At 43.3% G+C, this 26,721-nt stretch overlaps 2 protein-coding genes across 2 annotated transcripts in view; one reads left to right on the top strand and one right to left on the bottom strand.

The window, feature by feature from the left end:
- The window catches only part of bop1 (BOP1 ribosomal biogenesis factor), a 170,269-nt gene that overhangs the window by 78,334 nt on the left and 65,214 nt on the right, over positions 1–26,721 (bottom strand). The gene's annotated exons all lie outside the window — the stretch shown is intronic.
- On the top strand, positions 577–19,731 carry scxa (scleraxis bHLH transcription factor a). Its single transcript, XM_078534381.1, has 2 exons — positions 577–1,616; positions 19,154–19,731. Exons 1-2 carry the CDS (start codon positions 1,125–1,127, stop codon positions 19,190–19,192), a joined length of 531 nt encoding a protein of 176 aa, XP_078390507.1. The 5' UTR covers positions 577–1,124; the 3' UTR covers positions 19,193–19,731.

Genomic DNA, 26,721 nt, shown 5'->3' with positions numbered 1-26,721 from the left:
AAACATGAGTGAGTTAGGGTCAGTCCCACAAGGATCTTAAAAGCTGTTGGGAGTGAGGAGGAGAGTAGGATTAGTCTGGGTGGGATATTAAAAGGTGCAGGGAGTGAGGGGGAAAGTGGGATAAGACTGGGTGGGATATTAAAGGGTGTGGGGAGTGAGGGGGAAAGTGGGATAAGACTGGATGGGATATTAAAGGGTGCAGGGAGTGAGGAGGAAAGTGGGATTAGGCTGGGTGGGATATTAAAGGGTGCAGGGAGTGAGGGGGAAAGTGGGATTCGGTTGGGTGGGATATTAAAGGGTGCAGGGAGTGAGGGGGAAAGTGGGATTAGACTGGGTGGGATATTAAAGGGTACAGGGAGTGAGGGGGAGAATGGGATATTAAAAGGTGCGGGGTCAAGGGGGAGAGTAGCATTAGGCTGGATGTATTAAAGAATATTGAGTGAGCAGGAAATTGGGATTAGACTAGCCAGCTCGTAGAAAAAAACACCAATCTAAAAAGTTAGCTAGCCAGGTACTATGGTGTAAAATTCTTTGATTAAATGTATATTTTTAAACCGCTAGTTAATGTTTTTATAGGGGGAAATTGATCTGAAGCAAATTTGAAGACTGATCTGGACAGGAGATGCTGTTTTATCACATCCCCAACTGAGCCTGTGATTACAGACGCACGTGAAATGCCCCAGGGCTGAGGGAAGCCCTGGGAAAGGGTTAAAATAAAAGAGAAATATTTCAGAGATCTCCCTAGAACGCCCTCTGACTGCGTCCCGCCTCCTGCTTATAAAAACCTGATCTCAGCGAAGCCTGAAACACTTGGAGAGAGGCAGAGAAAGATACAGAGAGTGAGAGAGAGAGAGAGAGAAAAAGAGAGAGAGAGAGAGAAAGAGAAAAGGGAAAGGTAAGAGGCAGAGAGAGGGAGTGACAAAACAAAGTGCAGAATAGAGATCAGAGGGGAAGGGAAATTATCTTGGTGGGGAAAGGAAGGGGGAGGAGAGCCTGAGTGACCTCAGTATGAAGTGCTGAAATTTATTTTATTGGATCTCGCCCCCTGGGTTTCAAGGGGAAATAAAACAAGGGAAAGCACAAAGGGAGACGCGCTGGGTGAACTAATTCCCATCTGTGCACAAATGTCTTTTGCCATGCTGAGATCTGTCCCTAGTCGCTGCCTCTACCCGGAGATCAGCATGCTGTCAGAAGGAGATGAGGAACTCGACAGCGAGAGCTCGGGTTCGGAGACATCCTTCAGTCTGGGACCTTATGGTGGAGGAGGAGGAAAGAGGAAGAGGAAAGCCAGGGTATCGGGAGTCATTAGACAGAGACAAGCCGCAAATGCCAGGGAGAGAGACAGGACCAACAGCGTCAACACAGCGTTCACGGCACTCAGGACCCTCATTCCCACCGAGCCTGCCGACAGGAAACTGTCCAAAATAGAGACCCTGCGGTTGGCTTCCAGTTACATCTCGCACCTGGACAACGTGTTGCTGCTGGGAGAGGCTGGGGATGGACAACCCTGTCACACGAGCACGTCCAGCTACTACCCTGGCAGCAGAGTCACCGAGACAGAGAGCAACCAGCCCAAACAGATCTGCACCTTCTGTCTGAGCAACCAGAGGAGAATGGTAGGTAGTGACTTTCCTAACATTCGTAGTAATGTGAAAGCTCTGAGCTCTGGTCTCGCCTGCAGCCAGGTATCTTTCATTTGGGTAGGACTGAGCATATACAATCTGTGAGGCAGCTTTTAGACCTACAGGCCAGCGCTGTATTTATTTTTCCACGTACGTAACATCCTCAATCCACTGTCTACTGGAGAGTCCATGTCTCTAACGAGGCTATGGCAGTGTATAGGGCATCTTCAAATAACTACAGCCACAAAACTTCAAGTTATCGCTCACCTAAATCTCTGAATAACCTAACAAAGTTTATCCATCCTTATCTTACTGCAAATAACTTAAATCTCACCTTCCCACACCCCAAGTAAACCCCCCCACAATTTTCTAAATGGTAGTAACCTACATAATGAATGCTGTTAGGCAGCTCATGAAACCAATAGTGAAACCAACTGCTGAAGCCCTGAGCTCTTCTCAAATTGTTCTACAATCCACAATTCTCTTAGAATTTAGCACAGAAAGATGTTACACAAGAATTTAATTCATGTTAAATTCAATGTGCTGTGATTTACGCTAACACACTGTTGAGCCAAGCAATTCATTATGTGAAGTACGGGTGATGTTTCAATGTGACGCTATGCTAAATAAAAGCAGTGCAAGTATTAATATTTACTCCTTTCAACCCACCTGCTTGCTTGCAGTTTAAAGAGACTCAAAATTAACAGATAACTAATTTGCAAAAAAAATGTATTTAAAAGATTAAGACAGCTTTCTTTAATCTTATTTTTATTACCGATAAATCAATTGAAGTCCTATTTTAATGTTGTATTCCTCAAAAGAGCTTCTCTTCAGCTAGTTTCAAATAAACACCAAAATCTTACAGCAATCCCTTGTGGTTGATAATCTCATTGGGCTTCTGCACACATCAAACCATAGGAAACAACACAATGCCAACCCCAGATACACCATGTGAACACGCATCATACACAACATGAGCACACCACATCAGCAAACAGGAGCAGCCATCACTGCTCACCCATCCTCAAACACATCATAACAGCCCGCCATCTTAAATTCAGCAAGACGAAACATTCTCCCCTCTCTTCAGTGCTGCGCTCTCTTAATTGCTACTTTTTTGGATGAAGGGTTGAATCCAGGGCCCGTCTGCCTGTTTAGGTAGATGTAAAGGATCCCAAGTCACTACCCGAAGAGGAACACATCTTGGTATCCTGGCTAAAATTTATCCCCCAAGGAACATCAAACACAGATTAAGATAAAAGCAAAATACTGCAGATGCTGGAAATCTGAAACAAAAACAAAAATAGCTGGAAAAACTCAGCAGGTCTGACAGCATCTGCGGAGAGGAACACAGTTAACGTTTTGAGTCCGTATGACTCTTCATACGGACTTGAAACATCAAACACAGATTAACTGGTCAATTATCTTACTTAGTTTGTGGAGTCTTTCTGTGCCCCATTTGGCTGACGTTTGCCTCCAAAACGAGAGTGATTGCACTTCTAAAGTAATTAACTGGTTGTGAGGTGCTTAGGGATGCCCTGAAAGGCATACTGAAATGCATGTTGCTCTCAATGAACTCACGATTATTTTGAAGATCTCAATTAAAATTACAGAGAGGGATTTGTATTCAAATGCTGTTTAAACCAGATGAGGACTGTGATTTCACCATGAAGGGGAATTTTACTTGCCACCCTTCCCTACAGAGATAAAATGGGTGGGCAAAGGGGTGTGAAAGTGGCTTTTGCCAACAAGACATACACTGGATTGAATCCCTGGACTGGAGAAAGACAGTTGGATAACTGTCTGCCTGAATGATTCTCCAAACACAGAGTGAGCAAACCCTTCTGAAGTGCTGGTTATCGAGCTAGTCATCAATACACATAACCCACCAGGTCTCACTCTCCCAATCTCACATCCAGAAGCCATCACTTATATGTAGATGGATCTACAGTTCAACACAGTGGAAGAGATCTGCTGCTAGTACACATTCGATGGATAGATTAAACTGGCTTTTGTGGGACAGAGATTCCGATTTCGCATTTCACATCAATACGTTTTCAGGATGCTGACAGAAAGATAAGGGATCTGACTCTGTAATGCAGGGGATTTGAAGCTGTGTGTTGAATTTAAAACACTTCTCTGCAAAGCACAGCCTGTAAGCAGATTCTATAATAGCTTTCCAAAGGAAATTGGATAAACGCTGAAAAATTGCAGGGCTATGTGGAAAGGCCAGGGAGTTGGGCAAATTAAATAGCGTTTTCAAAGTGTCGGCACATGCATGATAGGTGGATTGCCTCTTTCAGTGCTGAATGAATCCATGATTCATTCTATGATTTGAGATAGTGCTGATTGCTACCTACTGGGGACGGTGCAGTAAGATCGCCTGATGTGATTCGGGTTCACTCACACTTGCCACTCACTCGCCCATCGCGTGAAAACTCAAACCCCAAAGCGCTGGCGATTGGATCCTGCTCGAGACCACGAGTTGCTTCAATGTTCCTGAAATCCATCAGGATGTGTTAGAAAGGATGTGCAAACTCCTCAGGCCCTTACACCACAGACTGTTGAGATCACCCAGCTGGACAAATTAGACTTATACAGCTCTATTAAAATGAAACCTCCCAAGGTAATTCACCAAGGTGTAATCAGGCTAAAATGCACACACAGGCAAATAGGCTGATATTAGGAAGGTTGACTAAAAGAGGTGGAGGTTTCAACATGGGTCTGAAAAGGGGGAGCAGGAGATGGACATACAGGATGCAGAGTGTGGAGGGGGGGAATTTAAAAATGGAATTAAAGAGAGGATTAGGTGGCTAAAAATACTGCCGTCAGTGATGGGGTAAAGGGAGAAGTCTTGCACAAAAGGCCAGTCTGAGGAATGATGATTTTTGGGTGGTTCGAGAGCTCAAAGGCACTTGTACAGATCGCTATTTTCAAACTCAGTTTTGAAAGATGAGAATAATTTTAGTTCTCACTGTGGACGAGAGCAATTTATGGTGCATCGTGCTCTTTAAAATTTATTGGGTTAGGTGAGATTTATATTTAATACAACTGGTTCTTATCTCTGAACTAAACCTAGCAACAACACTACACATTCGTTGGAGCAATTAGCGTAATTATTCATTACTGTGTGGAGGACACATTATGAGGCAAGCTTTGGGATTTAGTTTGCGTCTGAGCAGTCAAATCTTATTATTCACCGCCACCACCACCATCCCCCCAATCTCTGAAAGCAGTTAATCATTAGGTCAAAAGTAGCTTGTGACTGGTTACAGTCTTACTCAGCCACAGATTATGAAGCACATAATGACATACCAATGGTGTCAGGACTAATGGTCTCCGCCACCGGCCTCGACAACATCACCCTGATAAAAGCACAATCAACAAGTCCGATGCCATTTCCCCGATCAGATCTTTCATGATGACAACACCTGATGATCAATTTTATTCCTCTTAAAACGTTCCAGCCCAAAAGCTCGTTGGAAATCTAAGAGGTTGTTGACAGACCACCAAAATGTCTCAATAAGTTTTGATTTAGTCATGCTGCTAATGCTTCAGCAATTGGAAGGTTACAGAATTGTATGGTGCAGGAGGAGGCCAATCGGCCCATCGTGTCTGCACCAGCTCTCCGAATGAGCAATTCCCCAAGTGCCATTCTCACCATAAACCTGCACATTCCTTCCTTTTTAAATAACAGTCTAACACCCTTTTGAATGCCTGGATTGAACCTGCCTCTCAAGCAACGCATTCCAGACCTTAGCCACTTGCTGCATGAAAAAGTGTTTTTTCATTTCGCTTTTGCTCCTTCTGCCAATTATTTTAAATCTGTGCCCTCTCATTCTCAATCCTTTCATGAGTAGGAACAGTTTCTCCTTATTTATTCTGTCCAGACCCCTCATGGTTTTGAATACTTCCATCAAATCTCCTCTCAGCCTTCTCCTCTTCGAGGAAAACAGTCCTAACTTCTCCAATCTATCTTCATAGCTGAAGCTCCTCATCCCGGGGACCATTCTCGTGAATCTTGTCTGCACTCTCTCCAATGCCTTCACATCCTTCCACAGTGCAGCGCCCAGAACAATACTCCAGCTGAGGCCGATCTAGTGTCTTATACAAGTTCAACGTAGCCTCCTTGCTCTTGTACTCTATTCCCCTATTTATAAAGGCTAGGACACTAGATGCTTTATTAACTGCTCTCTCCACCTGTCCTGCCACCTTCAATGGCTTATGCACATGTCCACCCAGGTCTCTCTGCTCCTGCACTCCCTTTAGAATTGTCCCCTTTGTTTTTATTGTCCCTCCATATTCTTCCTACCATAATGTGAGCTTCTGCCACCTGTCCACACATTCCACCAACTTTCCTACATCCTTTTGACTGCACTATCCTCCTCACAGTTCACAATGTCTTCAAGTTTCATATCATCTGCAAACTTTGCAATTATGCCCTGTATACCAAGATCTAGTAAATTAATACATATTGGGGAGAACAAGGGTCCCACCACTGACCCCTGGGAAATTACACTACAAAACTTCCTCCAGTTGAGGAAACATCCATTATCCACTACTCTCTGACTCCTGTCACTCAGCCAATTTCATATCCATGTTGCTACTGTCCCTTTTATTCCATGAACTATAACTTTGCTCACAAGTGTGTTGTGTGGCACTGTATCAAATGCCTTTTGGAGCAGCACTGTATCAAATACCATTCACTATTTAGTTCTATCTACCTCACACATGTCTCTATTCAGATGCTGAGAATGATACCACATCAGAATGCTCCCTCCATCAAAGTAATGGACACAACCTAACCCTCTCAGTTCTAAACTATCCTCCCAGACCCCGAGCACTGGATGAAAGCTGACACTCCAGTGCAGTGCTGAGGGAGTGCTGAAGTCACAGTTGCTATCTTTCAGATGAAACGTTAAACCGAGACCTTGGCTCGGATCGGGTGGATGTAAAAGATCCCATGGCACTATTTTGAAAAAGAGTGGGAGAGTTCTCCCCAGTATCCTGGTCAATATTCAGCCCCCAATTAACATCAGAAAACAGATTACCTGGTCGTTATCACATTCCGGCTTGTGGGAGCTTGCTGTATGTAAACTGAATTGGAAAATTGGTGGGGTGGTAAATAGTAAGGAAGATAGCCTTAGATTACAGGAGGATATAGATGGACTGGTCAGATGGGCTGATCAGTGGCAAATGGAATTTAATCTGGATAAGTGTGGGGTAATGCATTTGGGCAGGACAAACAAGGCACGGGAATACACAATGAATGGTAGGACTCTGGGAATTACCAAGGATCAGAGGGACCTTGGTGTACATGTCCACCGGCTCCTTAAGGGAGTGGGACAGGTAGATAAGATGGTTAAGAAGGCATATGGGATACTTGCCTTTATTAGCTGAGGCATAGAATATAAGAGCAAGGAGGTTATGCTGGAACTGTATAAAACGCTGGTTGGGCCACAGCTAGAGTATTGCATGCAGTTCTAGAATCTGCATTATAGGAAGGATGTGATTGCACTAGAGAGAGTGCAAAGGAGATTTACCAGGATGTTCCCTGGGCTGGAGAGTTGTAGTTATGAGGAGAGATTGGATAGACTGGGGTTATTTTCCCTGGAACAGAGGAGATTGAGGGGGGACATGGTTGAGGTGTATAAAATTATGAGGGGCATAGATAGGGTAGACAGGAAGGAACTCTTCCCCTTGGTGGAGGGATCAATAACCAGGGTCCATCGATTTAATGTAAGGGGCAGGAAGTTTAGAGGGGATGTGAGGAAGAATTTTTTCACCCAGAGGGTGGTGGGAATCTGGAACTCACTGCCTGAAAGGGTGGTCGAGGCAGAAACCTTCATAACGTTTAAGAAGTATTTGGATGTGCACTTGCGATGCCATGGCATACAAGGCTATGGGCCTAGTGCTGGAAAATAGGATTAGAATAGTTAGGTTTGACCGGCGCAGACTCGATGGGCTGAAGGGCCTTTTTCTGTGCTGTAGGCCTCTATGACTATGATTCTATGACTGCCACGTTTCTTAAATTACAACAGTGACTACGTTTCGATAGTACTTAATTGGCTGCAAAGTGCTTTGAGATGTTTAATGGCTGTGAAAGGCACTATATAATGCAGATCTATGCTTTTTTTCAATTCATGCAACCTTCCAGCTATCTGCTCCTACAGAAGCAGCAAATCCCCAAGCCTTCTCCAGCATCATCGGAGTAACTATAAGAGCAAAATGTATGCCTCAAATGCATCTGCAGGGAATGTGGGGCAGGAGGGAGGAATACACAACAGTCAAAATAAAGCAGCTCTTCTCTTCCGCCCCAGTATTATTGAACTGTAATTTGTCCCATTATATTCTGTCTTGAACACTCCCAGCAACCCAAGCCCATGCAACTCCTACCAGTCTTGCCCAGGATCTCCTATTCCATGAGTTGAATTTTTTTAAAATTTCGTTCACGGGGTGTGGGCATTGCTGGCAAGGCCAGCTTTTGTTGCCTATTCCTAATTGCCCTTGAACTGAGTGGCTTGCTAGGCCATTTCAGAGGGCAGTTAAAAGTCATACATTGCTGTGGGTCTGGAGTCACATGTAGGCCAGACTGGGTAAGGATAGCAGAGATCCTTCCCCACAGGGCATTAGTGAACCAGATGGAATTTTACGACAATCAATGATAGTTTCACGGTCACCATTACTGAGACTAGCTTTCAATTCCAGATTTATTAATTAACTGAAGTTAAATTCCACCAGCTGCTGTGGTGGGATTTGAACCCATGTCCCAGAGCATTACCCTTCAGGGTTATTAGCTCACTGACATTATTACTATGCCACCGTCTTCCCTAAATTGATCTTACTAAACAGGATGATTGACATGGCACCTAAAGTTACTGATTTTCTTAAATTGAGCAGCTCACAGCATCTGACAAAATAGAATCATATAAAAGGTACTGAACTCCTTTAAGCAGATTTTGAGTACCCTTTCCTTCTAAACCAGCAGAAGCTGGATGAGTGCAAGAAGTTGGAAAGAATGGTGCAGTCCGAATCATTGAATGTTTATAGTATAAGAAACGGCCATTTGGCCCATTGTGTGCATGCCGCCTCTCTGCATGAGCGACTCATCTAACCCCACTCCCCCGCCCTGAGTAGCCCCACATTTTTTTTTTTATTCAGATAACTTTCCAATTTCTTTTTTAAAGCCATGATTGAATCTGCCTTCATCACACTCAGGCTGAGCATTCCAGATCCTAACCACTCACTGCGTAAAGAAGTTTTGCTTCATGTTGCCTTTGGCTCTTTTGCTAGTCATCTTAAATCATTGTCCACTGGTTCTCATTCCTTAGATGAATTGGAACATTTTCTCTCTTATCTACTCTGCCTAGATCCCCTCATGATCTTGAATACATGTCTGCCAAATCTCCTCTCAACCTTCTCTTCCCAAAAGAGAATACCCCAGCTTCTCCAATCTCTCTTCGTAATGCAAGTCCCTTATCCCTGGAACCATTCTTGCAGAAAAGATTTTGCATTCTCTCTAAAGACTTCACGTCCTTCCGAAAGTGTGATGCCCAGAATTGGACATAATACTCCAGGTGAGGCAAAGCCAGTGTTTTATATAGGTTCATCATAACTTCCTTAGTTTTGTACTCTATGCTTCTATTTGTATTGCCCAGGATCCCGTGTGCCTTATTAACCGCATTCTTAACCTGTTCTGTCATCTCCAATGCTTTGTGCACAAATACGCTGTTATGGCACAGCCAATCGTAAATGCTGAGTTGTTCAAATCCTAAAGGGAAATTTGAAACAACTGCCACAACTTGTTTTGCAATTTGTATAAATTTCGAGATGCGTGCCTTGAATTCAGTAGTAATAAGACCACCAAGTCTTACAGGTTTTTACAAAACTAGATTAAACTTTTATTAAGAAAAATGATTTTTAAGCATATACATATGTTTACATATTACTATTATAGTAACTTCTAAATCCCCTACTTAATCTGACTCCCAGTTACACTTTTGTTAAGGCAACAGTAAGACACATAGATTTGAAAAGACCCAGGCAAAGGAACATGATACTCTGAACAAGTCAAATTCAAAGTGAGTTTTTAACTTCAGTCATTTGAAGCAGCATGAGGCATAGATGCTGAAGGCTTTCACACTTGTTAGATCTCAAAATGCCTACTCTTATACACAGCATTAACTCCTTTATACATATTTTCCCCTTTGAATGCAAATTTCCGCTGTTACACTGTGTCTTTGGACTTTATCTTTCTGATAATAAAAATCTCTCATAGCACTAAGTTATACCAGTAAATCGTTGGGAAAAATAAAAACACAGTTCCTAAACTTCACCTGGTTAGATGACACATTTCACCCCTCCTATGAAAACAATCTAGTCTGGTTTCTTCAAAAATGCAAATGCTCTTTTACACCTTACATTCTAAACTTCCCCCCAATGTTTACATCAAAGCCTTCAGATCAGCTGCCTTTAATCCAATTAAGTCTCACACACGACACATACAGACACAGATACCACTATTTTACAATAAAATCCAATAACATTATGAGAATTATTTCTTCCTGACAACGTCCAGGTCCCTCTGCTCCTGCATCCCCTTTAGAACAGTATCCTTTCTTTTACATTGTCTCTCCTCATTCTTCCTATCAAAATTAATTATTTCACTCTTCTCTGTACTAACTTTCATCTGTCACTTGTCTGCCCGTTCCACCAGTTTGGCTATGACCTCCTGAAGTCTATCACAGTTTACAACACGTGTCATCTGTTAAATTTTGAAATTGTGTCCTGTACACCCAAGTCTAAGTCTAGGTCATTTAAATATGTCAAGAAAAGCAGTGGTCCTGATACCAACCCCTGCGGAATCCCACTATTTACCTTCCTCCAGTCCAAAAATAACTGTTCACCACTACTCTCTATTTCTTGTCACTCAGTAAATTTTGTATCCATGCTGCCACTGTCCTTTTTATTCCACCGGAAAGTCTGTTCTGTGACACTTAATCAAGCACATTTTTTTTTGGAACTCCAAGTACACCACATCAACCACATTATCATTAACTCTGTTACCTCATCAAAAAAAAATCAAGACTAGTTCCGCTGAGAGCGGCATAGAAGATTTGAAAATTTTGAATGGAGAAAGATACCTTCCTCTGCTTGGGGAGACAGTAATTTAAAATGGTCAGATAGAGTGTAAAGACAGGTATTCAGAGAAATTTCAGATAGTGGTTGAGGCAAAGAACATTGTGCTGTTTAAGGGTAAGTTGGATAAATATTTGAAGCAAGGGAGATACAAGACTAGGAGGAAATGACAGTATTATTAGTTTTGGACCTATCTAGAGAATAGCCAACATAAGCACAATGGGCCAAATGGCCTCATCCTGGGCTATAAATTGATGATCTTCTGAGGCTATTTCTCAAACTCAAAACAGGAACAGACATTTTGCTGTTAAAGAAGAAACTGCGGTGACTGGGTCCATTACTTCAGTCTCTTAAGATTCAGTTTGCAGTTTTAAAAAAGGTGCATTTTTAGACAATTCTGGACAAAATCATTGCATAACATAGTTGACCTAAAAATGTTTCGGGGATTTGATCCACCACAAGGACCAACAAATTTCAGCACGGACAGTGAGCACTCTGCAATTTCACACACAAACAACCAGCAAAGACAGGAGTGGGTATTTGCACACAGATGGACGCAGGAAAGATCAGGCCCCTAAGGTAAGCACATTTGATTTGGGAATAACTTGAATTATTTCCAAGATCATGTATTGTGCTGTAGACGCTGGAGCCACTCTCAAGGTTATAGTAGAAGGTTTCAAACTCCTACTCATTGCTCTGGATAATTCAGAAAGGTGACCATTCCGAAGGAGAGTCATATTGGACTCAAAACATTAACTCTGTTTCTCTCTCCACAGGTGCTGCCAGATCTGCTGAGTTTTTCCAGCACTTTTTGTTTTTATTTCAGACCATTTTGATCGAAGTAAGCCAATAAGCAGAGGGCAAACTTGTACTACAAAGAACAAAAGAGAGGCGAGGAAGACAGGGAATGCCCAAACAAAAACAGTGGCAGCAGCAGAATCCACATGCTCTTTTCAAAAGGGAAGTGGTTAAATATTCAAAGAAGATTAATTTTAAAAGGGCACGGGGCAGGGGGAGGGGGTGAAAAGCTCTTCTGTCAGAAAGCCAGCTGAATGAGTTTGTTATTTTGTTGTAAAATTCTATGCAGTCCTGCAGCTTCAAATTATAGTTCAAGCTTTGAAATTTTTGTGGCAAAAGGACTAACCTGGAAAACTCTTAATTTAATAGACAGTCAGTATTCTCACACTTTTTGGAATGCAATTCTCAGCAATCCACTGTGTGTGCTGTGAATGTAGTAAGATGTCATTATATATCCATTGACATGGTCATGGTCATACACTGTGTCTCTCCCCCACCTTCAGCAGCGTCCTCCCCTCCTACATCTTGGTGCTGCTCCATGGGATAATGCAAGCGAGCCTAGAAACACCCTATACCCTCACAGAAAATCCAAACTCTGAACTATTTTAAACTGAATAGGATTGCCTTGATCAATCCCACCTTCAGCTTTAGGCAATGACCACCCCTAGCTTCCATCGCACATAGTTCATGAGGTGATGTGATTAACTGTGAGATCAGCTGCTTTTCACAATACCCTCTCCTGGATAATGTTTACTAACCAGAAGTAGACAGAAGTGAAGGTGAGAATGATATGCTTGTTGAAAGCATACTTGCTCTGCTCCCTTTCTCCCAGTTCGAGCCCAGACGGCAAGGATATAGTAACATATTTCAAGCTGGAAACAATGATGGGCATAGTAAATTAACCCCCTTCTTTCCCATGACTTCTTTACATAGCATTCATAAAATATAATAATGCAGGAATACATTCAGGTGCAAGAACTTCTCCACTTCCTCTCTGAGGCTCCTGTTTCTGAGTCCTGTTCCTGCTCAGCCACCTGCACTGGCACTTTCAGAGGTGGCTTTCAGGAAAGATCTTAAATCTGCTCGAGTCAGTTTTACATTCTTTCAGTTCTAACACCTATCGTGTCAAGGAATTGCATTCAGAGAACAGCCAAAAAACCTTTCACCTTTGAACCTTTACAGGCTGCTGTTACTTTTGCTCTTGCTATTACTGGGAACAGAAATACACAACGGTGACTAGCATCTGAAAGGGGAAAGCTTCAGGTGTGACACTCTGTAAAATGAAGAGTGTAACTTGCTGACTAACTTAACTGCGCATTTTCAGTAATTTGAGTGTGCTCCCTCCCACCGCCTCCCGCAGCAGTTGCCAGACTCTCCTCATTGAGACAGGGTACAGTGGTGGAATGGATTTTCCTGGACTATTAAATCGAGCTCAAAGTGGCAGTTTGAGAATTTGAATTCAATTTTAAAAATATATATTTATAGAAATGAAATGCCGGTCTCAGTAACAGTGACCATGAAGCTGTTGGATTGCCGTAAAAATCCAACTGGTTCACTAAGGTCCTTTAAAGAAGGAGCCCAACAGTCCTTACCCGGTCTGGGCTTACGTGTGACTCTCGACACACACCAGCGTGGGAGACTTTTGAATAAGAACAAAAAAATGCTAGAAATTCTCAGCAAGTCAGGCAGCATCTGCAGAGAGAAAGACAAGAGTTAACGTTTCAGGTCAATGGTCCTTTGTTCCGGTAAACAGTTATCAACTTGAAACGTTAACTCTGCTTCTTTGCATAGATGCTGCCTGACCTGCCAAATATTTCCAGCATTTTCTGTTTTTATTTCAGATTTCCAGCATCTGCAGTATTTTAACTTTTGTGTCGCGGTTAACTCTCACCTTCCCTTAGCAAACCACTCAGCTGCATCAAACCTCAAAGAAAGAATAAGGCCTTCACCATATGGACTGCAGTGAATCACGAGAAGGGAAACAGTCTTCTCAGGACAACAAGGGATGGGCAATAAAAAACCAGCCTTGGCGAAGACACCCAAGAATAAATAAAACCTCACGGCTCAGATTACAAATAGATTGCCAGCCTTAGCTCTGAGCTATTGATGTATTGATGTATAGCATCCTTGCACATATACAGAAATCACATTCAATTCATCTACTGTAGCTGAATATATATATGGTAAAGAGACAAAAAGCATTTCAAGCTCACCCTCATATTCTCTCCCCTTCTTCCACCATCTTCAGTATCCTGATTGATCTTCAATGCTGAGAAGCCCCTACATGATCTGCAGGATTTCTCTCAGGGTTCAAAGATCAATTTGGGATTTTGTACACAGTGGAGATAAAAACCTCCTTCAGGCCTGTGTTAATGATTCAGTGTAAGACAACTTAAAAGCTGCGGCAAATCTTACAAGTATTATATCAAGGTTTCTTATTTTATTTCATAATCTTTCACCAAATTTATTAGTTGAAAAAGACTGCATTGGTACCACTAGACTTGGAGATTAGGAGGAGGGGAATGAGAAACAAAGTTAATAAATGACAGGAAAGTGTGATGCACAACCAGGAGCGAAGGGAAGAATGAATAAGGCCAAGGATGGGTGAGGGCATCAGTGAGGGCACAAGTGCCACAGAGATCTTCATTCTCACACATACAGCCAACAACATACAAACTGAACCGACACATGTTTAGCACTGCCTACATTTTTTTAAAATTGAGAGATGGAAGAAATCTACTTTACATTGTATATTTGAAATGAGCTTAAGGCCTCCCCTCTACGGTCTCCCTTATCTTCCCCCTCAAATCACCCCACCCTGCTACGTTCCTCAGCTCCTTTCCCCATATATGCCATGCACTATATGCGACTGCCAGTAGCATCTATCCACCCAACTGAGTGACAAGGTCACCAACTTGAAACAACAAATTAACAATTTTGACAACTTTTGACAAGAAATTACAAGCAGAGTTTCACTGGAGGCATACGTTAGGTAGGCAGACTCAGCCTGTGCTGCTTACACGGAGATTGGTGCAGCACGCCTGTCGCTCGCCCCGCAGCCCACCCACCCCCACCTAGTTCCTGACCTCTGCAAAACTCAGACACAACAGAAACACAGGCGGGCAGGAGCAGCTCGACAGCACAAAGGCTTCACTGAGACACGTGAGATAAAGCTGGCACACACTCAAGTGCAACAGACAGAAAATCACGGCAGGCTATTTTTTTTTGAAAAAAACTTACAATAAATGTGTTGAATTTTAATCAGAAGTTAAAGTACAGTTAACAGGCAGACTGCCAGTGATGAGAGATGGATGCAAGGTGTTATTCTATAATGAAGTTGCTTGGTGCAAGGAAAGTGGATTCTGTTCATTGCGTCATACATGTCTGAGGTATTTAGGTAGGTCTCAACTTTAGAAAGTGGATTCGTTGGAAAACAGAATTCTCTTCATCACTCAGTAGCAACGCTCACTTTGGAGGCAAGCCCCTCTCAACCAGTTGAGCGCATAATCTAGAGTAACTCCAGTGCTGAGCTGAAACTGGTTATTGGTATAAACAGTTGCTTGTCAGTGCAGAACTTAGAATCTTGCTGAAAAGAGAGACATGTTGCTGAAGCTTTTCATCTTGCACTCATCAGGACAAACACAGGAATGCCAAATTTCAAACGATCACAACAATTTAATCTACAGGAGATAAGGGACACAGGGATCTGTTTTCTGCAAGCAAAAGGAATATGTTGAAGCCTTGCACATTTTGTGAATTTCCCAGAGCTTGGGGAGCCTATAGTTCCCCATTGCTTTCTCCATGGCAATACCTTGGCCAGAGTCAACTTGCCAACCAATCAGCACCTTTCCGTCTGTAGTATAAACCATTGTGATCGTTTGAAATTTGGCATTCTTGCATTTTCCCCGATGAGTGCAAGATGAAAAGCTTCAGTAACATGTCTCTCTTCTCAACAATATTTAAGTATTGGCATTTGTATATTTATACCTGGGATGTAGTCAATTCTGGCACAACAGTATTTATTGTGCAGTCCAGTAGCCTTGAAAGCATTAAGAATCAAGTTTGGAATGTGAGGCTAATGTAGGTCAGACCAGGTAGGGGTGGCAGATGTTTGTGAACGACAACCCCGACAGCTTTCCATGGTAATTTTTTTTTTATTAAAAGCTGGTGCCTGTTCAGAAATGGATAGATTTATTAAATTCAGTTTCGTAACTTGCTGGAGTGGAGTATGAACTGTCAGTCTTTGGGCAGGAGTGAAGAGATGTATTCAGAAACTGGTGCATTATGATGATGCGCGCTCGTGATTCAGACTGTGCCTCTTCAGCTAAAAGTGGTTCACTTTGGCCACCCTAAGCTAACAGAGTTGGTTACCACTGTTGCAGTGACCCTCCACTCCAATCAGTTAACAATTTTTAACTCCGTCCAGCCACCATTCTGCCCATCACTCAATTGGTGACGTGCTTCCCTGGAGTCAGAAAGTTGTGGATTCACAATCTAGGGCATAATTCAGTCTGACACTCCCAGTAGTGTACTGAGGTAGCGGCTTTCAGCCGAGTCATTAACCTGAAGCCCCCTCTGCCCTTGCAGGTAGATTCAAAAGATTCCACAGCATTTTTTGAGCAGGAGTCCTTTGGTGCACTGTACAACATGCCTCCCTCAACCAACTCCACCAGGAACAGATGCATTGGTTATTTAGCTGACTGCTGTTTGTGGGACAATGCTGATGAAAAATGGTTGTCACATTTAACTACACGATGGCAGTCACTGTATTTCCAAAGTAATTCATTGTCCGGCTATTAAGGTGCAATAAACAATTTGTTGCTAAAAATTAAGATCCCACTCATAATGCCCTTGTGTCTCCTATTGAAGTATTATTTGCAACCCATCAATGTAACAAAGCCTTCCTGTGGAGTTAGACATGCAATAAGAACGCATAAAGTCTGCTCCTGATACTGAGGTGTTTATATCATTACCAGGGCACCCCCCACCCAACACATGTAAATGCATTGGAAGCAGTTTCAGAGAAGGTTTACTAGACTAACATATGTAATACTAGGAATGGGCAGGTTCTCTTATGAGGAAAGGTTAGACAGGCTAGACTTGTTTCTGCTGGAGTTTAGAGGATTAAGAGGTGTCTTGATTGAAACATACAAGATCCTGAGCAGTCTTGACTGGGTGGATGTGGAGAGGGTGTTTTCTCTTGTGGGAGAAGCTGGAACTAGGGGCCATTGTTTAAAAATAAGAGGTCGTCCATTTAAAATGGAGATGAGGCGATTTTGTTTTCTCTCAGAGGGTTGTGAGTCTTTGGGACTCTCTTCCTGAAAAGGCGGTGGAAGCAGAGTCTTTGAATATTTTTAAGGCAGAGGCAGATAGATTCTTGGTAAGCAAGGGGGTGGTAGGTTATTGGGGGTAGGCAGGATGCAGATTTGAGGTTACATTCAAATCAGCCATGATCTTATGAAATGGCGGTGCAGACTCGAGGGGCCGAATTCCCTACTCCTGCTCCTTGTTTGTATGTAGCACATTGCTCTGTATGATAGAGAAGATTAATAACTGGAGGCTGAAGAGTCCTGTAAAAGAGGGTAGTGTCAGTCTTAAAAGTTTTAAATCATATAGTTAAATGTGACAACCATTTTTCATCAGCATTGTCCCACAAACAGCAGTCAGCTAAATAACCAATGCATCTGTTTCTGGTGGAGTTGGTTGAGGGAGGCATGTTGTACAGTGCACCAAAGGACTCCTGCTCAAAAAATGCTGTGGAATTTTTTCACAAATGCTGCGGGTGCCAGACAAGAGGGCTTTAAATCAGGATCTTCCATAACAATGTCCTTGTGACAGGCTGACTCAAGAGTTTGTTACAAACATGTCAGACACCTGTTATGGATGGGTGTAGCTACAGCATTGACTGTAGCAGTTCAAGGTGGCAGCTCACCACTGCCTTCTCAAGGGCGTTAGGAATGGGCAATAAATGCTGGCCTTGCCAGCAATACCCACCTCCCAAGAATGAATAAAAGACGTCTGTCCCACCTGTCTTCCCAGGGGCGAGAGTGGAGCGAGTCCCACAGATCACTTGACTTCCCCTAATTGTGATAAAGCACCAAATTTGGGTTTCCACTGAGTATTGGTGCACACTGCAGGCCCAGGATCAGGAACTCAGCATGAAGAGAGTCACCTCACAGTGAGGCAGTGCACTGAGCTATTCAGTGGAGGGGGAAGGTGAGGGATCAGGTCCAGTCAGATCAGAGGCAGAATTGGGAAACCGTCAGTCTGGAGTATCTAACTTAGCATAAAAAAGAGTCAAACCTCAGTCAGAGTGGGGAAGGAATGAAATGAGAGGCTCTTGTTTTTCAATTAAGTTCTCCCGAGTCTCAGCACGACTGAGAAAAAAAAGTTTCCAGCCCCATTTTCTGGGCAGCCACAAATCAAACTAACGCATCACACATGTCTGAAAGCTGAAGAGGTGCGATAGGAGTTTTCACTGTGTGGTTTTTCCAGCCTCGGCTTCCTGAGCTGTCAAACCTCTCAATCAAGGTGCAGGCGGTGGGGTGATCTTGAAAAACATTAAAACCTGGAACAAAGAGCAAGTTGGGAAGTTTTGAGGGATGGGGGTGGAAGAGATAGAGCGCCCAAAAATCAGTCTGCAGTGGGACAATCAGTCTGCAGTGGGACAATCAGTCTGCAGTGGGACAATCAGTCTGCAGTGGGACAATCAGTCTGCAGTGGGACAATCAGTCTGCAGTGGGACAATCAGTCTGCAGTGGGACAATCAGTCTGCAGTGGGACAATCAGTCTGCAGTGGGACAATCAGTCTGCAGTGGGACAATCAGTCTGCAGTGGGACAATCAGTCTGCAGTGGGACAATCAGTCTGCAGTGGGACAATCAGTCTGCAGTGGGACAATCAGTCTGCAGTGGGACAATCAGTCTGCAGTGGGACAATCAGTCTGCAGTGGGACAATCAGTCTGCAGTGGGACAATCAGTCTGCAGTGGGGCCAGTGCCTCGGCTCCAGGCATCGCTCAAATCCAGATGCAATGACAGCAGCTGCTGCACCTTCATGTCAGCAGATTCAACTAATCTGAATGTACCATACAAACCTCACAACGTGAAGGTGTGGAAGTCGCTCTTGTGGAGACGAGGTTACTACAACAGGGCAGGGGCAGGTTGGGGGGAACTGGATTTCAATTCCTAGCACAGACAAATAATCAACACAGGGAAAAGTTGGGAGTCACAACCCTCGCCACACACAGAAGAGCCCAGCAGCGTTCCCTCCCATCACACAGAGATCCTACTGCTTTCACCATTTCAAAGAGCAAGTACAAGAGCTGCACTGCCAACCAAGCTTTAGAGATAGTTAAATGTCACCAATGTAACTCAAAGTTAGACAGATGCCAACCACAGAAAAAAAAGAGAGCCTTTAATGAGTTGCTGCAAAAATCATGGAGGGGGTGGTGGGTAGGCTGATAGAGCTCCAGAGACTCAAAGCTTTGTGGTCAACCCACTCATGTATAATACAGCTGAGCAGCAGCGTGAAAAGGTACAGTCAAACTTGCGCCTAAATGAGAATAACCTCAAATCCATTTCCTTTCTTCCTGCAGAACAAAGACCGAGACAGAAAGAGCACGATTCGAAGTTAACAAAGATGTCAGCAACCCGGCCCACGGACTTTGCAAGCTGGCAGCAGACACACAGGGGCGCAGCGATCAAGACTGCGCCCCTCAGGAAGAGAAACAAAATAAACAAGGAGCATGTTGAGGACAAGGCTAAAAAATCTGCAGGAGGACAAAAGGTGAATGGAAACCTCGACACCTGGGCCATGCTGGATTCCACTCAGTTTAAAAAAAAACTCATTGGCGGCAAAGCAAAGACTCCAGAGACAGACAAGAGTTCCCAACCTGCTCCTTTTGCAAAACAAAGATGCCAGCACACAGCCACACTGGTGTGACACAGCCGAACTGGTGTGACACAGCCACACCGGTGTGACACAGCCGAACTGGTGAAAGCTGGCACCAAGGAGGAAATTCACAAACAAAATATGACAAAACTACAAAGTGGCTTCAAGAATTGAAAAGGAACTTTCATTACATGATTAACTTCATCACATGCTGGTTTGTCATGTAATAAATATGTAATATAAAAAGTCAATTTTGTACATAAAATAAAAATCTCAACACGCCATGCTTCGTTTCCAGTGGTTTATTTGGGGTAAAATCATGGTTCTGGTGCTGCATTAGAGAGCTAGAGGTGACAAGTTCAAATCCCGATAAATCTGGAGTGACCATCAAATGGTTCTCAATGCCTAGAGAGAACGGAAGCTGCTGCCCCTACTCCGGTCTGCTCTACACACAGTCCTAGCCTCATATTGTGTGCTTGACTCAGGGAAACAAGCCTTCTGTCCCTCTTCATGACCCTCAAAATTATTTCACATGCTGCTGAATGACCCATTAACTAGAGGGTTCGTCACCCTAGATGAACAGGCAGCCCACCAACTCTGGAACTTCCGCAGGTACTCAGTACTGCCAGCATACAAAGAATTCTGTTAATTCTTCAGCTATCAGTGTTTCACAATTGAGCCTTCTTAGAGAGTTATATGGCACAGAAGGAGGCCATTTGGCCCATCAGGTCCATTCCAGTTTTCCTTGGAGTAATCAGTCCCACTCCCCTGGTCGATCCCCTTGGTCCTGCTGGTTAATTTCCCTCAAGTGCCATTCCAATTTCCTTTGGTAATCATTGTTTCTGCTTCCACCACCCTAGTAGGCATCAAGTACCAGGTCATTACCATTCACCGTGTAAAAAAAGTTCTTCCTCCTATTTTCCCTGCTATTCTCCCTGCATCTCTTGCCCAAAACTTTAAATCCGTGTCTTCCATGGAGAGGCGGTGGTGTAGTGGTATCGTCATTGGGCTAGTAACCCAGAGACCCAGAGTTTGCTCTGGGGACCCAGGTTCGAATTCCATCGTGGCAGATGGTGAAATTTGAGACACCCCTCAGTACCCATTAGAAATTCCAGCTGTGACTGAAATGAACCTTACAGATGTAGGTAGCCCCAGTCTGAACATGGGCCAGCATGGAGTTAGCTGGTTGCAACCAGAAGCAGTACACTATGATCAACTTCCGTGCCCCTGGCTGCAATTCCTGATGAGAAGTAGGAATCAGATGAAGACAGTTTTGGATTGGGAACAAGAGCAGGCTATTTGGCACCTCAAACCTGCTCCACCATTCATGACCGATTCTTCATCTCAACTCCACTTTCCCATTTGATCCCAACTGCCCTTTGTGTGAAGAATCGCTTATACAATTGAGCTGGTAGAGACCACTCCGTGCTACAGGGCGACATAGGGCAGAAAAATAGATCACCCTCCCGAAAAGGTAAACCAGCCTCTTTTCAAATTCAATCTCCTACAATGGAGGGCAGCAATTCTTTTGTAATGTATTAAACTTATATTCAATGCAAACTCAAAGAGGAAATAATTGCAATTTTTTCAGACAGAGCCAGAATGGGAGGGGGAGAGGCAGAGAGATTACATAAGTCAACCCAGAAAAAAAGTTTGCAGTTTGTAAGTCTTGGAACAGATGTTAACTTGAGAGTTAAGATTGGTTGAAGGGAAGAGTGTTTGACATGAGCAATGAAGATGTGGGAGTTTTATTTATAAGTAGAAGAGGCAGCGTGCCCAAAAATGTTGATAGACAAGTGGTGACCAAGAAAGAAGCCAACAAAAGTAAGAGGTGCTGACTGCTGTTTAGACTAGTGAAAGATATGTAGGAAATGTCTTTAGAAGATTTGAAAAAAATACTTTTCACTGCCCCATGAATAAGATCAAGATGTGGTTTGCTTCTGGCAAACAAAGATGCCTGGCACTTGTGATAATTGAGAGAACGAACTTGATACCTGGAGGTGGCATAGTGATAATGTCACTGAACTAGTGATCCAGAGGCCCTGGGGACATGGGTTCAAATCCCACCACGGCTGCTGGTGGAATTTATATTCAGTTAATAAAAATCTGGACTATAAAGCTAGTCTCTGCAGTCAACTGTTGTAATTGAAATCTGCTGTCCTTATCTGGTCTGCCCTACATATGACTCCAGACCCATAGCATTATGATTGACTCTTAACTGCCCTCTGAAATGGTCTAGCAAACCAATCAGTTCAAAGGCAATTAGGGATAGGCAATAAGTGCTTGTCTTTCTAGTGATGCCCACATCCCATGAAAGAATAAAGAAAGCAGAGTGGAATCGTTGACGAGAGCGGTTATGAGGAATTCTCATCAATATGACAGGAATTGTGAGCAATGCCCGAGATTTTGGGGGGATTTTCAGGGAATGAACCATATACTGCAACACTGAAAATACTGAGTACAGACTAAAATGCTGTGGTGAGGGGTCACGATGGCAGTGTAGAAGTGTGCCTTGAGAGACTGTCACTTTTCTAAAAATTGCCTAATTACACGTTATGTGACAGAGTTCCAGATTTTCATAAGTATGTAAACAGTAAAACTTGAGTGTAAAACCATACGAGATGAAACCATAAATTCCAAATTAAAGGTGACGTGGATTGATGAGCCAGCAACAGCTAGACCAGATACAAGGACAGCTGAACAAGATTTTAATAGATGTCACAGACATGTTGTACAAAGCACATATGTGAATACTACAAAAGGGACAACAAAATCTTGTCCATCAATTCAGGAGTTCAATTTGAATTCCGCTTGTGGTACTCAACATTTGAAAAAAAACACAAAAACTTATAAAAGTTGTTCTTTTAAGATTTATTTTTCCACGTTAGATTTTTCACTGTTTTCTCCTGACACCATTACACGTCAGCTGCCTGACAGATGAACTGCTCTCAAGCTACACAGAAGCTGTTTCAGCTAACCAAACACAACAGTGAGAAACTCACCATTGGATTTCACCCCCCACTTTCCCTGTGCTTTTGCTCAGAGCCTCAATCCCACCACTCATTTGGCACAGCTAACATAGGCCACAAAACACTCAAGGCACGAGCCCTAACTCTGCTATGCATCATTTTAAAATTCTGGTCATTTTGGGGGTGGGGGTGAGGGAGTAGGAGCAAAAAGACTGTGTACAACACTTTGTTTAACTCATCCATGGGACATCATAAAAACATCACTGGGAAGGTCAGCATTTACTGTCCATCCATAATTTGACTTGAGAAGGTGGTGGTGAGCTGCCTCCTTGAACTGCTGCAGTCCATGTGGTGTAGGTACACCCACAGTGCTGTTAGGAAGGGAGTTCCAGGATTTTGATCCAGTGACAGCGAAGGAACAGCGATATATTTCCAAGTCAGGATGGTGTGTGGCTTGGAGGGAAATTTCCAGGTGGTGTTGTTCCCATGCATCTGCTGCCCTTATCCTTTTAAGTGGTAGAGGTCATGGGTTTGGAAGGTGCTGTTGAAGGAGCCTTGGTGAGTTGCAGCCATGCACCTTGTAGGTAGCACACACTGTTGCCACTGTGCGTGGGTGGTGGAGGGAATGAATGTTTAAGATGCATTCAGCCACTGTTCATCAAATATTATCTGGCTAATACATATATAATCTTTGAATTTCTTTTAATAGAGTCAATGCCCGAGTAGTCACTCAGCTTTTTGCAGAAGATAGAGGGTGCCCAGAAATAATTGTTTATATGAAAACATTCAGAAGGAAAGTCAAGAATCGGCACATTTTGCAGTCAGGAAAATAACAGACAAATGCCATTAGCATTCCAGGAGTCACTGTCCACCAGGGGGAAAAAGAAAAGTTAAATGAGATCACAGCAGCTTTCGTCAAGCTGATTAAATCTGGTAATAAGCCATGACATTACATTAAATTATAGACTGATACTATGGCACATTAAGCACTCAGGCTCCTCAATGTTACGGATTAATGTTTTATCTTAGGCAAAAACAGACAGGCCCGAAGAGCAAATATGCTGTCTCAATCGCCCAGTTCCTTCAGCAGGTTCTCTTGCTCGCCAGTTTGCTATGGTCACTACGTCAGGAGCTGAGAGCAGTGCATTCCTTCCCTGTGTGGTAAAAAGGTCTCACCGCTCATCTGACTCTTGGTCACGGATCTGGAATCAATTAGTCAGGAGCGGCATGCTGGCAACCTGAGCTGTCCTCGTCTGCAAACCCCCACACCCCCAACGAGCCACCAGCTTCTAAATACTCTCAAAACACTCCCCACAGATTATGACCCCTCAGTTAAAATCTCCGTGACAGATACATTCCATGGCTCTTGGCTGAAAAGGGACAAGCTGACTCCCAGAAGTGACACAGTGACCAGTGATCCAGTTGACGACACTCGATTACTCGATGACTCCCTCTCTCTCTCTCTCCCCCACTCCACTTTCATTATGTGTGTTTAACCTAGAATTTTAGGGCTCACCATAGCATGAAGCTTCCAAAATCAGGTGGGATTGAGAGATAACATCTAGAGCAACAATGACCTCAACAGGCTTTTATTGAAAGCTCCATTCTGACTGCTGTTTCTCAAGTCTGAGATATTTTCATTTGAGATTTCAATCTATTTGGAATTATATGAACATACTCAAACGCCAGTAAGATTAGATAAGGAGAGTGAGACAGGAGAAGAATGCATTACTCATGGTTTTCCTACCATGGTTAAAGATTTGCTCATCAAACGTTCTTTTAACCAAAACAAGTTAATTCCTCAGGCATAGACTGAAGATCATCACAAATGCAAAACGGGATGCCAGGAGACATATGCCACCCATGTTAAACATGGAATGGTTAACCATACATGTTTATTGAGGCTGAAACTATAACATTATTTAAAGAACTTCCATTTATATAATGCCTTTCACAATATAAGTACATCAGAATCAAATGCTAAAGCATCTTGCAGCTCATTTAATCTTTCTCTTGAAGTGTTGCCATTGTAGTAGAGAAAAACAGCAGCCAATTTGCACAAGCAAACTCCCACAAACAGCAGTAAGATAAATCAGCAGGTTATCTGTTTTGGTAATGTTGATGGAGTGATATATATATATATATATTGGCCTGAACAGCACGGAGGACTCTCCTGTTCTTCTTCGAAATAGTACTGTTTAGCCCACCTGTTTGGACAGGAGGTGCCTCAGTTTAATATTTCATCGGAAAGATAGTATCTTGGCAGTGCAGCAGTACAGCGCTGGGAGTGTCAGCTTTGATTCTGTGGACTTGAACCAATGGCCGTCTGGCTCAATTATTTTAAACCTTAATAATTAGTGTCTGGGCACCTTACAGACAGGCACGGCGTGGAGTGTGAATCATTCCCCTCTCCCCCCAACACTCCTTGCATTCTCTGATGTGCTGTAACGATTCTATGATTCTACAGAAGCAACATGAAGGGGGAAGTGCTCTTCATGCACTTGGGAGCCCCATGGAGTGTGTTTGTTACAGGTGCCAAGCTCAGGACACTCAGGGCTGCTGGTAGCATTTCAAAGCGATCACTGGAGCTTGGGATGAGCTCCCCGTTGACCAGAAAGCAGGTCAGGAGAAATTACTTTGGAGAGATGCCGAGGGGGCTGGGGCTACTGCCTTACAAAAGCAGCTGAACATTCATCACGAGATAACTGTCAATATTTATTGTTGCCAAAATCAGCCTGAGTGAGTACAAAGCGCTCAGTCCGTGGAACCTCAGGGACCACGTAGAGTATCAAATGCTGCCGTGAAATAGCACACATCACAAGACACTGCTTCTAGCGGTTCTCAGTGTTGCAATTCAGCAATCATCCAACCAACAGAGCGAGGTTGCTACCAAAAGAAATTCTCCAAAACCTTTGGGTCCACAAATTTCAAAGTCATGTCAATTTAGGACGGAGCACCGAGCCTTGATTTGGGGGCTGAGGAGATTTACTGGGATGGTTCCAGGGAAACACCACCTCAGTTATGGAGAGACTGGAGGCGGTGGGATTATTCTCCTTAGAGCAGATTTGACAGAAGTGTTAAAAATCATGAAGGATTTCAATAAGAGTAAATAAGGAAAAGCTGTTTCCACTGGCAGGAGGGTCGGTAACCAGAAGACACAGATTGAAGGTAATCAGTTAATCGGCAAAAGGAGCGGAGGGGAGATGAGAATTTTTTTTAAAAGTTTTTTTTGTAATCTGGAATGCGTTGCCTGAAAGGAAGCAGATTCAATAATAACTTTCAAAGAGGGAATTGGAAAAATACTTGAGAAGGAAAAAGTTGCAGGGCTTGGGGAAAAGAGCAGGGTGGTAAACGAACTGGATCGCTCTTCCATTCAAAGGGCCAGCACAAGCAAAACAGCCTGAATGGTCTCCTTCCCTACTGTATCACTCCATTAAAGGGCAAGAAAGGGACAAATGGTTTCAGAGGGTTTGGAAAGTGCGAATGCTCTATTTGGTGGGGGCAGCGGTGGGGAGTTTAAGCATTTGAAGATTCCTTGAAGCAGCCTCTGGACTGCTGGCGCAGTTTCTAACTGTTGTAATAAAGTGGAGAAATATATGAGTCAATTATTACTAAGTGTATAAAAGTTAATTGCAAACAGATTATAGAGAGTTCAGCAAGATACACTGCGATATCCCATGATGATGTTTGTTAGGCAGCACTGCTGCAAGCACCATGGATCACACCTCCTCTATTCATGTACACAGCAGAGTTCTCAACCACACTTCATCAATCCAAACTCTCACTACTTGATAGTTTAATGCATAAGCCAGTGTAACAACATGGCATCACAGTACATCTCAAAGTACACGTTTGATCATAGACACACCATTTATACTGCCCATGCTCAGAGGCAGCTCTCTAAAATCAGGAAATTTGCTACAACCATTTCCATCACCAGAAAAAACAATTGCAAAGAGCTGAACAAGTACATATGAACGCCAATATTTTCAAACAACTCTCCAAACACTGACCCAGGGCTGAGGAGGTGCTTTGTCCAAAATGATCTGACCAGAACAAAACCCAGAGCAGGATTAAAGAGGTTTCTGAAAAACACTCCCTGTTGAAATTGACACAGTAAAATGACACTGGTGGGAAACTGACAGCTGGATTCTAATTGCTCCATTACCCTCACCGGTCCCTTCATCCAGCAAGATGGGGCAGTGGAGACAAATAAAATCAGAGCTCCCGCTCTTTGGTTGTTAATGCAGTGCTACCAAAAAAAAAACACAACTCAACATTCTTGAGAGCAGGATCAGGTTCA

The sequence above is a fragment of the Cetorhinus maximus genome, chromosome 3, assembly GCF_964194155.1.
Source record: "Cetorhinus maximus chromosome 3, sCetMax3.hap1.1, whole genome shotgun sequence".
In the NCBI taxonomy this organism is placed as follows: Eukaryota; Metazoa; Chordata; class Chondrichthyes; order Lamniformes; family Cetorhinidae; genus Cetorhinus; species Cetorhinus maximus.
This window is presented reverse-complemented; position numbering and strand designations above follow the sequence as displayed.

What these genes read in the sequence shown, in the direction of transcription:
- scxa (XM_078534381.1), top strand. Translation starts at nt 1,125, where the DNA reads ATGTCTTTTGCCATGCTGAGATCTGTCCCTAGTCGCTGCCTCTACCCG. An exon ending in TGAGCAACCAGAGGAGAATG is followed by an intron (nt 1,617 to 19,153) that starts GTAGGTAGTGAC and finishes TTCTTCCTGCAG; the next exon opens with AACAAAGACCGAGACAGAAA.